Source organism: Varroa jacobsoni, unplaced genomic scaffold, assembly GCF_002532875.2.
Source record: "Varroa jacobsoni isolate VJ856 unplaced genomic scaffold, vjacob_1.0 contig04727, whole genome shotgun sequence".
Taxonomy (NCBI): domain Eukaryota; kingdom Metazoa; phylum Arthropoda; class Arachnida; order Mesostigmata; family Varroidae; genus Varroa; species Varroa jacobsoni.
In genome coordinates this window covers 1-16,189 of record NW_019215327.1, presented here as the reverse complement: position 1 = coordinate 16,189, position 16,189 = coordinate 1, and the positions used below count along the sequence as shown (strand labels likewise).

Genomic DNA, 16,189 nt, shown 5'->3' with positions numbered 1-16,189 from the left:
ATATTTGTGAACGTTACTGAATACCTGCTTTGCTCCTGTTAATTAGTGGTTGAGATAAAAATAAACGATTATTATGAATACATACAGTTAAAACTTAAGGTGTGCAAAAGACCAATCTTACTCGAGTTAGGCAGACTTCTGATATCGATATTATGTGAGCCCCATAAATAAACAGGCCGCAATTTTACTTAGTAATGAAAGCCGGAAATCATTTATCCTTCGGCGCCAAGGACCCCTGCCCCCCAATTATCCAAACCTAATGTACCAAAATATCCTTTGGCAAAACCGATATTCTCTTGTACCAATATTTACTTGTTTTTATCAAATTGGTTGGACTATCCATAGATGCAGCACAACGTGTGGATACAGCGACCTCAAATAGCCCGTTTACACTGATCGACGACATATATTATTTGTTTTATCTTGCTTGAATTCAAAGGAAAATACCTAGATCATAATCTAATATTTACTAATTTCTGATTCAACATTAGCATAAGACGAAAGCTTCACATATCGGTACCAATGTCAGCAATAGATTTGTTCTATGCATTGTTTCCTTTAAAAGCAGCTGAGAAGTCGGAACATTTTCAAATCATCACTCATATCATAAATCTGTTTACAGTGGATCAAAATTTTCGCACGCAAAAATCTGACTCAAAAATCGTGGCTTGCAGCAATACCACTACTTACTTTGCTAATAGGTTAGTATATGCAAACAGACACACACACACACACACACTCATACAAAGACACTTGGCACTTCTACTGAGACTGCTCAGCAAATAAGCACTAGTGTAAAAGCTGAATATGCACGGCCATTCTCAGTGACGATCATTGATTTGTTACATTAATATCTATTCTATTTTGATTTTTCCCTATAATTATTATTCACTAATGCATCACTGTTATTATTTGTTTCATCTAAAAAGGTTACAGTAGAGTCAAGATCTGCTGTGAAAGAGTTTTGTTACTTTTATACCCTGCAACGGACATTTTCAGCGATCTAATCACTTTTGATCTGTGTGCGCGTTCCTGTGCATTCACATACATAATTGTACGCAAACATATAGATCTCAACGGATGTTACTATTGTAATAAAGCTTCTGCTCAGCTCTCAGCAACGGTCTGTTCATCTAAATTAAGGCCAAGGTCGGGTACTTCCAATCGATGTTCCGGCGGAAGGCATATATTTACCCACTGTAAAATTTCTAATGATTTCTGTAAGCACATCCTGCAAACGTATAACAGACAAGTGATGTTAATGTTATTCAAGAAGAGGAATGGCTCCTTTCATCACAGCAATTTCTGGCACATGATAGATACGCCTCCATATTTGTATAAGAATTTAGTCCAGTCACTGTCAGAAGCTCAAAAATATGTGGTCTCATAAACAGAACTAGAGCGGTACAAAGTAGTACATGACCCTTTTTGCACAACACGGTCATATCACGATTATCGAGCTATTAGCTCAGCATTTGCAAAAAGAGCCTCACTAATTAATTTCCTGTAACATTGATTTTTAACGTAATATCAATCTAAATTTTTATACATCATCGTAAAGAGTCTGAATCCTCAACAATCACGTACACACACATATATATACATATCGTTTAGCATAAAACGTGACAAACATCAGTCTTATATTTCAAGATGGCACTAATTTATAATGGTGCGATGCACTTGTATTCCTTAGGATGAAAATTGTTTACTCGAAGATTACCATTCGGGCTTTTAACAGGTGAGTGGTAGTGAATTATGGAAAATCAAAAAATCTAAGTGCCTTACATATATGGTTCTAACCTGGAACTATAGAGGCGCAGACAGCTCGTTGTCTGGGTTTAGTAAAAGTTCCACTACTAGAAACATCGCGACCCGTTGCTTTGAAAAATTCCGGGAGAAAAAGGTAGAAAAGAATTCAAAAATGAGTCTAATGAAAGAAAATAATTTTCAGTTACCTTGTGCAAGAATAATAATAAAGGATTGAGAGCTGTGGTCGGAGCTGACGCATATCAAAGCGCACGGGTGTTAGCACTCAGGTAATACATGTAAACATATTATACTTGTTCACCTCGCTAAACTTTCGGTAAAAGAATTTAACAAATAAATGCCGCATAATTTGAACAAGGATCAAAAACCAAGGCCTAGAAACACTTGCTTCTCTCTGTTTTTATGTTACAAAGTGATCCATTTTTGCATCGAATCGTAACTTGAAACGAAAAATGCTTTCTATACTAAAATCGCAGACGGTTACATTAGAAAACAGTACGCAACTGGAGCGGCGAGACATCACCCTAAAGCAAATGTACACCTATAAAGGCATATTTGATTGTTGAATGCAGATGTCATTCACTACAGCTCCATGGGTCCTGGTTTGCTGATTGTAGCTGAAGTGAAAAGTCAACATTTATAGGAGATGACAAAAACTCGAAAGAGTTTTTGTCATCTCCTATAATTTTTTTTTTTTTTTTTGTCGAGACTCGAAGTCTAGTGCCCCAAACACCTACGGCAACGGTATAAAGAAGTTACCACCCAAATAGCCGAAAATCATAAACAATAAGGACACATACTTTGAATCAAGAAAGTTAGGTTTATAAGAAGAATCAGGGTTGACTCTGTCACGTTTCATACTGAACGGTCTAATATATGTATATGTACACATAATATGTAATAATAATATCAAGTACAGTCGAAGTAGGAAAGCTTGAAAAGAAAAGAAGCTTGTTATGATTATGTGCGCTAATCAGTAACCAGATAGAAATTCATATGATAAATCCATATCAAAAAACCATATGATAATTGTACCAATGATTAAGTCTATAGTTCACTAACACAATAATAGTCCTCTGGTAATCATGATATTATGATTGTTGCAGTGCGGACCTGCTGGAGTTTAGAAGTGCGCATATTTGGCTGACGGTACTAAGCTGATCGGTCTGTTTAGAAAGCTTAATAGATCGGTCTTGAAGAACCTAAAATGTAAAAACAAAGTCATCGACAATTAATTAATAATTATGAAAATCGCAATTACATCCTGCAATTACATCAACTTGTTTCTACCAAAATTTGCATTTTTTTTAATATTCGATTTTTCTTCTTGCTATGACAAGACATGCACACTAAGATGGAACAAACGATATTTCGTTAACATAAACAGTTATACCTGGTGGAGGGTGCCGACAGCATAATCCATATCCTGGAGTCGCTGACCCAGCCGCGTCTGTTCCTTAGAGACGCCTTCAGCATTCTCTCGTATCAAGGTCTGGTAGCGCGTCACCAACGCAGTCGCAGCGCCAATGTCGAGACGACACGATGTTCCCGTTATCTCCTGGGGAAAAATTGCATATTACCATAATTATTGCAAGAATCGTGTGATATGTTGCTTATCTGCCTATCAAGAAGACTAGGGGAAAACCCTCCCCCGTACGAATGAAATAGTAATTTAACGGTCGAAGGTTTTGAAAATTTTGCAACACCTCATATAGCACTAGCGTTGATTTCCTACTGCAGTCCGTACAAACACCTACAACGCTTGGTCTGCTAGAAAGTTTGTTTAAAAATTATTTTAGTCGTGAAAGGCTATTTTCTTTAGAATTAAATTATTCCATGTTACCTTCATGACAGGATTTCTAACGGTATCGCGAATTATAGGGTAGAAAGTAGGCACTTTTTGTAGCGTTAATAAAACGGGGTCGCGGGCAGGATCAGTGACTTCCGTAGAGGGTGACACGCCGTCATTAACTGTAACAATCCATCGATTTGCTGTACTACTGGCCACTGATGACGCTGACCTGTAAAATTCGGATGGTTCACTGCTGTAGGTTTAACAACTATGTCCATTAAAGCCGACTATCCGTTCGAACCTTAATATCCTAACATAACCAAACTCGACAACTTTTGAAGTTGTTTTTTTGTTACTGGGCAGGTGCACGACGTACCGGAATAATTCAGCAAAATTGCCAGATAGTAATGGGAAGGTCCGATATATATGTATATAAGAAGAAACATATGCAAGTTTCCGAAACATAAATAAATAAAAAAAGAATGACAACAAAAGGTGACCTACCATTAGGGTAAAAGTAGACTTATATTTACATATGTCATAACTACGGATACGTAAAACCTATTTCTTTTCAGTGCAAGGTAACGTTTTACCCTCAAGCAGCCCCTTGTAAGTCACATATTATGCCCTCCCTCCCCTTATTTGCATCGCTTCTTACATTACTTAAATATTGTATTTTGGGTTTATTAACAATGAGTTTTCGCAGAAATCAGATCCATCTTCTTTCCCATATCTTGCTACATTTCATAAAAAGGATTTTGGAGTGAAAATGCGCAGACCTCGTAACTTTTACACTATAAGAATGATATACAATATATCAATTGCACACTTGTACATATATGCATTGAATCGATTTGGTATTGGGGTGATATCAAAAGGCAACGGCTGATTTTATGCTTGATTAATGCTTCTTGTATGTATTTTTCTTAGATCGTCTAGATTCTTACCTAATAGGTGTCGATTTTGGTGAATGCCCCTGTAATGCTGAAACCCCTGATGATCCTGGCATCGATAACGACTGTGTTTTTAAAAGACGTCGTGGTGATTCGCCAATTGGCTAGGTATAATACCGGCAAAGTTAATTAAGAGAAAAATTACAATAATTGATTAAAACATTGACTGAGGCTGAATATCAGAATACAATGGAGATTATTCTCGCCAATAGCAAGCTTACTGGTCAATTATCAAAACCAACAATTCAGTAACGCGAAATACAGCTGCGAAGGATGCCATCAGATTGTGTAATAACATAATAATAATAAAAATAATAATAAACCTATACGAATTGTTGTTTGTATACACATACCTTGATACAGCTTGGGAATACTCTATCATATATTTAGGGTACATCCGTACCCTAAATATATGACTCAAATTTAAATAAAAGTGATGACCTTCGGGATTCGTATACCGTCGATATGACTGTTTCTGCTTGTAACGGACATGAATATTGTGTTTTACTATTGCTTATAACGTGAATCTTGTGGTAAAGCTCCATAAGCCATTCTAGTTGTCTTTTAGCCATCGAGTGTTGCCAAACTGGAGAACTTATAATGGAGTATTCAGTGATCTAATTAGATTCTTCACTAAATTAATCATCTATATTCATGTACAACATTACGAACAAATAGTTTACTTACAACGTTAATAATAATATCAGTTGGGTAGGTGAACCAATAAACTATGCTTCATAGCTATGTTCAATTTCTTGCGTAGCTCTAACGGACAAAGAAAATGTTACATTTCATTCTAGTCATAAGTAAGAGGTAGCATTTACTTACCTGGGTAGCAGTTGCGTACGGAGGATCTTCGAGAGAATTTTTACGAATTCTTCTTCTGAACCCTCCTCCTCGAGACTGTTCAGCTCCCATCGCGCAATTTACAAAGCTGAACGTAAATAATACAGTAACTAATAGCAAAACTTAGTCTGAAATAAATCGATGCATATATTTCCTTGTGTGAAGATGATTTTTTATTTCCTGTTTAACTGGTCTGGTGTCGGTTCAATTGTGTACTTATTTAGTGCGTTTATTATACGCTGACTTAGCTAAAAGACGCTCAGCTTGCTTTCACATAGTTGTTCTTAATCTCTTTGATATAACGTGGATTTTCTGTTGCAGTGGGTATATGCCAAAGGATAAAGCAATTCGTCCAATGCCGTCCTAGTTCTAGATTGTATTTACAACATTTGCAACATCATAAATCCTGCTTTATCAAAGAAAAAGAAAGAGATGACCCTGCTATTTATTACATAAGAAATAATCATCAACAAGCAAAGCTTTTCATTAGAGAATAATTATTAATCATTGCACATAGGTATTACCAGCCCATTGGCTGCTAAATAGATTTGACTGAATTCAGATATTATTAGATACTACTAACTAAGGATGTTTTATGATATAGATTTATATACGTCACAGATAAACATGTTATTTCCAGTTACTTTTACAAAGGCAAAGCTGTCAAAATATATAAACCATTCACTATTAGAACACTCGGTTTTCTACATACATTTCGGACAAGCAGCTACATGTTTACACACTTTTGTAGTATAACAGCAGCTCGGACAACAATTGAAGATCTATTGCACACTGTCTAGATAGATACGTATAAAAAGCTTCGATTTAACATCTCATTCACTCTATTTGAGCGCCCATTGACGGTCTAAGTAAGTCATTCATATAGTAGAAGAGTGAACAGGGATTGAGTTTATTTTTTAATAGAACGTTGGTAAATAGCGGTCAAGTAGAAGAGGAGAGTTAATGATGGCTATGATTTCTGCTCACGAATGCAACGCCTCCGCCGGCGATTTAATCTAGCGGAGCTCCTGCCTCGCCGAAGTCACTACAAAACGCTGCGAGAAAGGCACAGAAGTAGCTTTTTTTCTCAGGTATTGATGCTTTAAAGGAGTATTCATGGGAAACACCTGTAATCGCATTTGTGAGAATACAACATTTGCGTTTTTACGCATTACATCAATCAAATAAATATAATTAATAAGTTCGCTTGTTAAGTCTACATTTTTCGTGAATGAAAAAATTAATGCAGTTATGCTCGATTTAGACAATGTCCATAGGGCGACAAAGTGACAATTAGAATGTGATATATAATTATTATGTATTTTTCTTAAAGTACCGAAAACGTTCAATTCAAGGCGTATAGAAATTAAAAGCTGGTTCGAGAAGTATTTTCTTAAATTACACTCGGCGCAAACGTGTGTTATAAGGCTTCAGCATGCTCAGCCAAATCAACCGATAATAATGTCAGTCTGACATGACAAAATATGTTCCTCCAACGCGCACTCAGAATGTACGTCAGCATTTTTCCCTCAGTCACTAAATGAAGGAAGGCGTTTAATGGAATATGTTCAACCTCACCGCCATTCCATTGTTTCGCTGATTTGTTTTAATTTGCCGTCTAAGAATCTTCTGTAAACTATAAATAATTTGTTCTTTGATAGCGTCGCGTACGTATTCATTATTTATTAAGTATATTTCAAGATTTATCAAAATTGTATTCTGAAATATTTCTTGATGTCAACGGTAAACCATCACGTCAGTTTCCACTCTTTGTCCATTAATAAAACATTATTGTTATTTGTTTAAGACTGGGTAATTGCACTGTTTGATGGTTACACAGCCGTCATGCGTTCAGTTTCCACCGCGGAAACAATGATACCTAAAAACTGCGAGAATATTTTCTGAGAACTATTTGTTTTCACTATAAAACATGCCCGTTTTGGAATGTGATCTTCGCTTCTAAATCACCACTGTAACATAAAGCCCCGCGCTGAACTTCACATGTACAACTCTGCATATTGCACTGTGTCTTTCTCGACGTGTGGCTTTCGCGCTCAAGCGCGAAATTTCGTTCGCTTCAAATTAATGTAATGCTCTTGATTATTTGTAGAAATCATTGTCTTCTGATTGATAACATTCTACTAGAAATGAGATTTGCGCCAAGTTAAGCATCAAACCGAAAAAGGAACGATGAAGTTTACTTGTTTATTTCTCGCCATCCTTCGTCGTCTGCTCGTGCAGTAAAGAGGCCGCCGCCGCCGCCGGTTAGCTCGAATCGGTGTTCCGTTGCTAAATCAATAATGCTGATTAATGTGTAGTTTTGTCTCTGTGTGTGTCTATGAAAGTTCGTGTTATCATTATTATTACGCTTAAGGGATAAAATTAATTTCATTTAAGGATTCGTTAAATGCCAGCCGATTCTGTCAGCAGAAAATAGTTTGTGGCGAAATTTTTTTCAGCTTCCCAACAAGAACGAAAACGACAGAAATTACACAGCGACGCTGTGATGGCTCCTGCTCTCAAATTTAAGTTTCAGGAGAATGAAAAGGTTTTATGCTTTCACGGTCCCAGTCTCTATGACGCTAAGTGTATTAAGGCACAGGTAAAGCAAGTGTAAATCTGTAAAGATGAAAATAGTCTATGCACTGTTTATTTTTTAGCCCTAGTGAAAACGGTCATTGTTTCAAATGATGTATTGGATGATAAGGCTTCCAATGCGCCACGATATTTAATGTCATACCAGAATTGAAAATGTCTGGAAGACAAAATTTCTGTTTAAAACATTTTTCTTTCAAGTGATTTGCAATATGAACATTTTGTAAAATATCTTACGCAGGAATGGTGGGAGCCAGCAACACCTGTGTAGTTCGTTATATATAATTATTATTTGTTTCTATGTAAGATACAGATACATGTATTAGATGAATTGGGTTAACATTAAATATAACAGGGATATTCGTTTATTTACTCGTCCGTAAACTGAGCGTCCTACTAAAAATTTATAACGAATAACATGTGCTTAAAGGCTGCTATAAAGAAAAAGCAAAGGCTCGAGGATTTGATGACTAACTTGGATCAACGTATGTTTTGAATAAGATTAGTTCATTTTATATGTCAAAATTTCTCGAATTTAGAGACACATATATGCTAAAACTGAAACATACTGAAAAAATTTAACTTTATAAGAATATTAATATCATTGGTTTGGCATCTATAGCTAGAAGATAATTTCGAAATAGATAGCGAAAGCTTTATTAATTGATTTTATAAAACAACCCATGCGGATTCTTGTGGAATTTTGCTATATTTTACAAATAAATTAAAAATACGTTATTTAGTGATCGATGTTTGGTTATAGTGCTTAGTTATAAATGGCCATTAAAATTCCCTTCACCTTTGTTCTTCAGGTGAAAGATAAAACAAATCATTATTTTGTCCATTACCTCGGCTGGAATAACAAATGGGACGAATGGGTACCCGAAAACCGCGTGCTCAAAGTTAACGAAGCCAATCTCGCGAAGCAAGCAGAACTCACGGCAGCGCAACAAAAAGCGCGCAAAGATGGCAGCAAGAAAAATAAAAAACAGGAGGCAAACGTCGTCGTTACGTCGAAGGAAGCAAACGAAAAGGATAACAGTAAACGGGACTCAAGTAGTGGAGCGGCCAAAGATAACGCAAGCATTGGCGGAAGTAGCAAAACCAATAAAAACACCCAGGACAACAAAAAAGACAAGCCCGTTCCGATAGCTGGGTACGTTCATTTATGTTATGCTTTTATCTTATAACTATGTCAATTAGAAATCTTGTCAGTTTCAATAAAAAAAAACAAAACGTGAACCAAGACCTATTATATTTATTTAAACAAAACATTCCTAAAGTATATATATATTCTGTCGATTACTTCAATACTCATAGAGCAGAAACATTCGAGGTCAATGCGTCCATTACTCAATTATATCAATGATAAGAAAGATGTTACTATTCCCTTAGATGAATATTCTAGTTAACTTATGTTATAGCTGCATATCTATGTAAGAGAACTGTGGTGCTAGTGTATTGAAGTGATAAGAGTGATGTGAGTATTTGTCTAAACACAAGGTCCCCTACCTGATTAACACCTTTTTAACGAAGGTGTATTGTTTCTGCTTAAACAGCTTAAAGTACGCTACGTGAAACATGCGTGAATTTTAAACACAGAAGCTATTTCGAATAAGAGCTATCGATATCATATGTAGAAGCGGTCTGTTTTGTCACAGTCCGCCATTGATATCGTTTTTCCCTCATTATTTAAGAATGCAGAGTTCAATAAAAGGTATGAGCTTTGAAATTTGACGGCTATCTGAAAAATGCAGGTACATTTGAAATGCTTATAAACATTGCAAGAATTCAAATGGCATCTAGTATTCTATAAAATATTCGACAGCGGCCGAAAACGGCGCGCGATAATGAGCCAAAGCCAGTCTATGGTTGTTCTTGAAGAAAATCATGTTCCTTGATAGAAATATTGCTGTACACGTTTTTGTATAGAAACGAGTGCATTTTTGGCGCCATAGCGCTGTTTGTAAGCCTATCCTTAAGAGTGCTGAAATTAGGCCAGAATCACCAAATACATTCAGGACTTTCAAACCATATTTAGGTTCTCTGTGTCTATGATGTATGAAAGGCATCGCTATAGTGTTTAGAAATGATATGCTTCAACATAGTTCTTTCTCTTTACTAACGCTTTTTAGGGGAAAAAAGCGAGAAACGCCAGTGACAACTGGTGGTAAAGATAAATCATCGATCATTACATCAACCATCGCTGAAGATCAGCCGAAGAAGAAAAAAGCGAAAGCAGAACCCGGTCAAGCTGATCGCGAAGAGCCGCATTATACACAGAAGGTTGAAATCCATGTAAAAATACCGGACGATCTTAAGGATCGGCTAGCTGACGACTGGGACTTTATATGCCGTCAAAAGAAGCTTGTCAAGCTGCCATGCGAATTCACTGTCGATAAAATCCTTGATGAGTACCTCGTACAAAAAGTCAGCGTGAAAGGAACCACTCCGTGCAAAGAATCTATTGTTGCAGAGTTTACAGCAGGTGCGTTGAACGATCCGATTTACTTATTTAGTTCAAGCTACACACGAGATGAAAACCTTGATATTTGCCGAGCTCAGTCCAATAAATGTAAATGTGTGTTAATAAGCATAGCACATCGTGGCCTGAAGTGAACAAAAATGTAGTCGAAATGCGCGCATATAAATCCCTCCTTTATATATTAATTAAAAATACCATGTCGCACGTAAACATTTTCGCTTTTTTTCAACCCAAATTCTTTTAAATTTGTGTGTATTGACCGTTGATTGACTGAAGATTGTTAACTAAAGTGTTGCATTTTTTGTGTAATGTGCTTTTATTTTCTAGGCCTTCGTTGCTACTTTAATTCGATGTTGGGTAAACACTTGCTATATAAATTTGAGCGTCCACAGTACGCGCAGTTATTGGAAGAACATGGAGACAGGATGATGTCGCAACTGTACGGCGCCGTTCATTTGCTACGCATGTTTACCCTCCTTGGTCGTTTTGTTTCATATACAGCGTTGGATGAACGCAGCGTTCAGCTGCTGCTTTCACATTTACACGACTTTCTCCGCTATATGGGCCGCAACGCGCAATTCTGCGATCGTTCTGAGTATATGATAGCTCCTCCTGATTATCACCGCCGAGCGATGTAATCTCGCGATCTCTTGGTAGTGATTTTATTTTTACCCGTTGGCTAAGCTAAGCTGTTTGCATAGCGAAACAGCCGAACTCTACCAATCATTATCACAATGTGACTTGGAACTAAAACATGCGGTTTTATTCAACGTAGCCGCATGTAACTGACAGCAAGAGTTGAAGCAAAACGAGCATCTCAGGCCCCCACCAAACCGATCTTTCAATCATCCCAATTCGACTGACTTTTTGTATTTGTGAAGACGGAGAAGACATGTATAGGCAAGTCATTTTGAGATACGTGACTGGATTCAGTAGGCTCATTAACACAGAACCGTTGTGTTATTTGTACGCAGTTAACGAATAATAAGAAATAATATGGCGTGCACCATTTACCCTCAACTGAGTGCTCACCCGCATTTTCACGTATCTGTTTTTATTTCGAATTGCACCTTTATGTAGTTGTAATTGTGCCGGTAAAGTAAACAATTCTGTGACAAGCATAAATATAACGTTCAATAATTTTAGCTCTGACCACTTGAATTTTCTAAGGGAGTTGGAATGACATGTGTGCAAGGAAGCCAATCCCACTGATGGCTTGTGTTATGGATAACCTTTATTATGTCTTATGTCTGACTTATTATTTCAAATTCGAATGTATATTTGGCTTTCGACATTACGTAAACAAAATTTTCTAAATTAAGTTCCAATATGGATATGGGAGAGCAATTCAAAGTGCTGAGGAAGCTTTTTAGATTTTGCTGGAAAAATGAAGTGCGTACTGATAACTTCATAAGGAAATGTCTCGTTACTACCTAGCTCACGTCTCCAAAACAATTCGCTTCGAGAGGAGCTTGTAAACCTAGTTCTACCATAGAATGATATTTTCTGCGGTAGCTCGGGGTGTTTTCCAAAATTTTAAAAGAACCCTGTCATTTCCCGTTCCCTATTTCCTTCTGCCTACTTAACATATTGATTGGATGAACAAGAGCCTATTCAATCGTTCACAGAGCAACTCAGATCTATTTTTGACAGCGATGAGTTTAACAGTAGATTTTAACTCCGGGCGGCCTTGGATATAAGATTCAGAGAATGATGTTTCTGAATATAGTTCCCTAGATAAATTGTACAGAACCAAACACGGATTGCGGCTCTGTATAACTTATCCAGGGAATATGTATTATAGACCTAAGTAAGTGCAGGTAACTGGGGTAGTGTAAAGGGAAGTCCACATTGAAAAATTTTGTACTAATTTGAATAAATCTAAAAATTATGAGGGCTTGGTATGCAGTCGAAATCAACATATATTGTGATAGGCGGCCATATGTATTCAACTACAAGTATGTGGAAACATTTAGCACTACTGTCTTCTATTGATGATTACCACTATTATTTTTTATTTAGACAACTATGTTTCGACTTACTATGTATAATCACAAAAAAACCCTTACAACGTATTTACATAACGTTTTGGGGTAACTTTGTTTGCTCTCTTTGTTTTACAATGCTCTTCGCTTTCACTCTGGTGCATTTCGCCATACGCGGATATCATTATTGTTATGCAGGAAGTAAGCAAGCGGTAAATAACCGTGTCCTGTAGTCCTAAACCCGCCACCGAGTCCTCATGAGCATTTTGTATATATCCACTACTGTATTACAATATTGTTTTATCGCGTTCACTTCATTTGTATTTAATATATGCAATTTCATGATTATACGAGTGAAATTTCCCTTCGCATTTGCCCAGGACATTTACTGATATGATTGAGGTATTGTCGACAGTTCAAGACTTTTTACTTCTTTAATACATTATTATTATATTTTACGAGGACTATTTGGTACAAAAATGAAAATTAGAACAAAATAATCAATGCATATCCGTGAATGTTAACGGCCGACTCGAAAGCTATAGTGACTCGCTGAATCGTAGTGCCGATCAACACAGAATCTGTTGAAGATTGTTTTAACAAATACTGAGCTCAATGCCGTGATCGTCGACGACACCTGCGTCACCGGACGGCGAATACGATGCCGTGTTCGTGAAATATTGCGACTACAAAAAAAAGCCGTCGGATCACTGGATTAAAGTCAGGGTCTCCGTTCGTCACACTGTTGTCTCTTAACTTCAAGATTTAGCGATGATTCAGTGTTTCGGCGATCCGATACTTAAGCCTTAAATCTTGAAATTCAGGTTGATGATATCGCTATCTCAAAACTTGATCTGAAAAAAAGTGGTAACAGTGGAGACTAAAATAGGTACAACCTATTTATGAATAAGTCGACCCAGTTAGTAGTACTTAGGGGAAGGAAAACGATATGGATTATTACGATGTTTAATTGTCGATAAGAATAACATGAAAAAATCGCTGGGATTCCCGAAAAAATTTTAGTTATACTAATAGCTCATTGTAATAGTCAAAATTGCCAATGCACTGTTTTTCAGTCGGAAATCCTCAACATGTAGACAATGTAATGTAAGATCCAAATATGAGTTTTCATTTATAGAAGCCAACAAAAACTTCTAAATTAATTAATATTACTAATATGAATCAATGATGAAAACTGCTGGGCTCTTTACCGAAAAATGGAAGAATCAATTTTCCGTTTCCTGAAATATTAAATGTACATACATAAAATCTATGAGTATATTAAAAGGCTGTCAACATTAGGTAAAATTATATACATATAATAAAGCATCAGCGTTGTACAGTTATCATAGGGTGTGTCCATAATTCATTCAACCCCTTTAAGACCTGTGTGTTTTACCTGAGTCAACGGGCGTACTAAATCATTATGGTATCCTAGCGAGTTAGTCATCGACTCTTCTATTTTAACCTTAACAGGTTTTCTTGAACGGATTTGTGGTTACACAGTTCTGCGATAGTAATCTGCACTACAAAGTAGGGAACAAAAGCCCGAACGCTTGAGTCAAAAGCCTGCCATCATAAATAAATTCAATATTTGTATGCAAAACTAGTTCAATCTATATGCAACTGTGTCTAACGGTAGTCACTCACGCAAACGAAAACCCGCGTTTATGATGAAGTCATTTTGTACCATTTATATAATGTGGTTATGATGTATATTTGTTCATCACCGGATTGTAAAAGCTGTCGTCTTTTTCCAAAACAGACTTTTGGTTTCCCTAAGCTCCCGTAGAGCTGTCAGGAATACAGAATGCCTTTCCTTTTGAATTCCATTCCCATTCCAAATTTTCGACAAATGAAATGGCTATAGGCTATTTTTCGATATTTGTGTCTTGTGAAGACATGATTATAATTAGGAATGTGACGGATCAAGTTTTCATGCATGTATGTGTAAGCATTACTAATGTTATTTTGTATATGTACAAGTGATTAATTTATAAAGATTGTATTAAAGACAAACTAATTATTAAAGTTTGCGTTTTAGATACAAGCGCTGAAGGCTTTCCATACCACTGTCATTACAGAAAGCTTGGACATCGAAGCTTATTGGGCATTACTATTTACTTGATTATTTGATTCACACATTTAATTTATCATAGCATGGGTCTTTAAAGTAGGCTAATACTATTTTAATTTCTCGTAATGCTGTTTTGAAGTTGTAGTGGCATGGAAAACGAAAAAAATTCACAGATGTTACCTAACCTACAAATGGGTGCGTTTTGCTCGAATAGTGGTGAGAATACTACAGTACAAATGACATTTTGGGAAAGAAGATGCGGCAGGCGAACATGGGTGGGCTGGCAACGACATTGTGAGAAAGACGCGCGACTCTAGTTGCGGAGCAAGCGAGCGTTTTATTCGATTAAGACTCTAGACTTTAAAATATTGCGTCAACGATTACTATAATAGATTTACAATCGTCATTTCCCAAAGGGAAGCACTGAAAATCGAACTTCAAACAGAAACCCAAATTTCACGTTGCTGCGGGGATCTCTCATGAGCGCTTTTGAAATGCTATCTTTAATCAACTGGAGTCGCTCAGGGCGAAAGAAACTAGAAATCACCGGCGATCAACTTCTGGTGACAAGTACGAACTTAGTCCGCATATATCGATTCGAACGTAAACAGAGTTGAGTAGATCATAGTAGTAACTCAGTACTGCTGTTAATTAATATAAACTCAGTTAGTATCTCTCATAATTATGTTGGGCTCAATTCACGGTTAATGCAGAAAATTACTTTAAATTGATCTAGTCTTTAGTATTACCTCGCAGTGCGGTAATTGTTGAAAACAAATTCCGTAATATTTCTTATAAATATAATAAAAATAATAGTAGAACCCATAAAGCATTCGATTGTGACTTTACCGAATTGGACGTATTGTCGAATACGATACGGGAAATACTGTAATACAAAGGTAGTCGATAATACAATGAGTTGAAGCATTTCATCTCTAATTTACAGCCCTATATTTAATCGTTGCTGCCGTTTGCCTTCTATAGCTTGCTTAGACACTCCTCTAAAAATTTTCATTAAGTGTTTAAATCCCCCTTTTGCAAAGTTTGCCATAAACCCTTCTCACTAAGATAGCTTCGTACCTTCTTATGCAAATAATATCATTTAACAGAGTTGCAGCCTCCTTTAATTTAAATGTTATCACTATTAAATTAACAGGCAGTTTATATGATTGAGTTATCCTATATGTTCACCAGCTATTGAGTAATAAAAAAAAAACAGCAGGTTTTTTTCTAGTTTTCACATAGGAAGGAACAGGCCATTGCGTTCTTGCGCTCGGATCACGCGAGAGTTGGGGATCACGATTTTTATGAAATGGTGACAGCGAAAACGGAATATTCGTCTTTAGTAGGGTTGTGTTAAAAATAATGACCCTAAAGATCGTTTAATCCGTTGTATAAATAAAAACGTATAGACTTTTTTGTCAGCAGAAACAAGCGTAAGGTGTCAAAAGCGGTAAACCTCGCTTCGACGCGAACCTGAGAACGAAAAACAAGCCGTAAAAACCTAGCATAGATCTTCGATTTTGTTTAAGATACTTGGACTCACACAATTCTGACCTAGAGTAAGGTTTTTGTGGTTTTAAGGTATTTGTTACTTGATAGCTATACAAGTAACGAAGATTTACATAACCTAAACAACAATGAAAACGCAACACCAATTACTTTGTTTTTTTTTAATTTTTTTAATAC

At 36.5% G+C, this 16,189-nt stretch overlaps 2 protein-coding genes across 4 annotated transcripts; one reads left to right on the top strand and one right to left on the bottom strand.

Moving 5' to 3' along the window:
- Positions 1-452: 452 nt before the first annotated feature.
- On the bottom strand, positions 453-6,455 carry BORCS5 (BLOC-1 related complex subunit 5). Of its 3 annotated transcripts, none has more exons than XM_022854782.2 (7): positions 6,071-6,455; positions 5,341-5,446; positions 4,507-4,616; positions 3,611-3,788; positions 3,161-3,325; positions 2,881-2,969; positions 453-1,231 (listed from the first exon to the last, which is right to left on the bottom strand). In XM_022854782.2, the coding sequence occupies exons 2-7, from the start codon at positions 5,428-5,430 to the stop codon at positions 1,108-1,110; spliced, it is 756 nt and encodes a 251-aa protein (XP_022710517.1). In that variant the 5' UTR covers positions 5,431-5,446; positions 6,071-6,455; the 3' UTR covers positions 453-1,107. The 3 variants fall into 3 exon arrangements, with proteins under 3 accessions (XP_022710517.1, XP_022710516.1, XP_022710518.1); XM_022854781.2 differs by having other exon boundaries at positions 5,341-5,486; positions 6,071-6,454; XM_022854783.2 differs by having other exon boundaries at positions 1,094-1,231; positions 2,830-2,969; positions 5,341-5,486; positions 6,071-6,327.
- Positions 6,456-7,593: 1,138 nt separating this feature from the next.
- LOC111273094 (mortality factor 4-like protein 1) lies at positions 7,594-13,772 on the top strand. The gene is made up of 4 exons (XM_022854780.2): positions 7,594-7,960; positions 8,766-9,109; positions 10,089-10,441; positions 10,766-13,772. The coding sequence occupies exons 1-4, from the start codon at positions 7,865-7,867 to the stop codon at positions 11,074-11,076; spliced, it is 1,104 nt and encodes a 367-aa protein (XP_022710515.1). The 5' UTR covers positions 7,594-7,864; the 3' UTR covers positions 11,077-13,772.
- Positions 13,773-16,189: the final 2,417 nt, after the last annotated feature.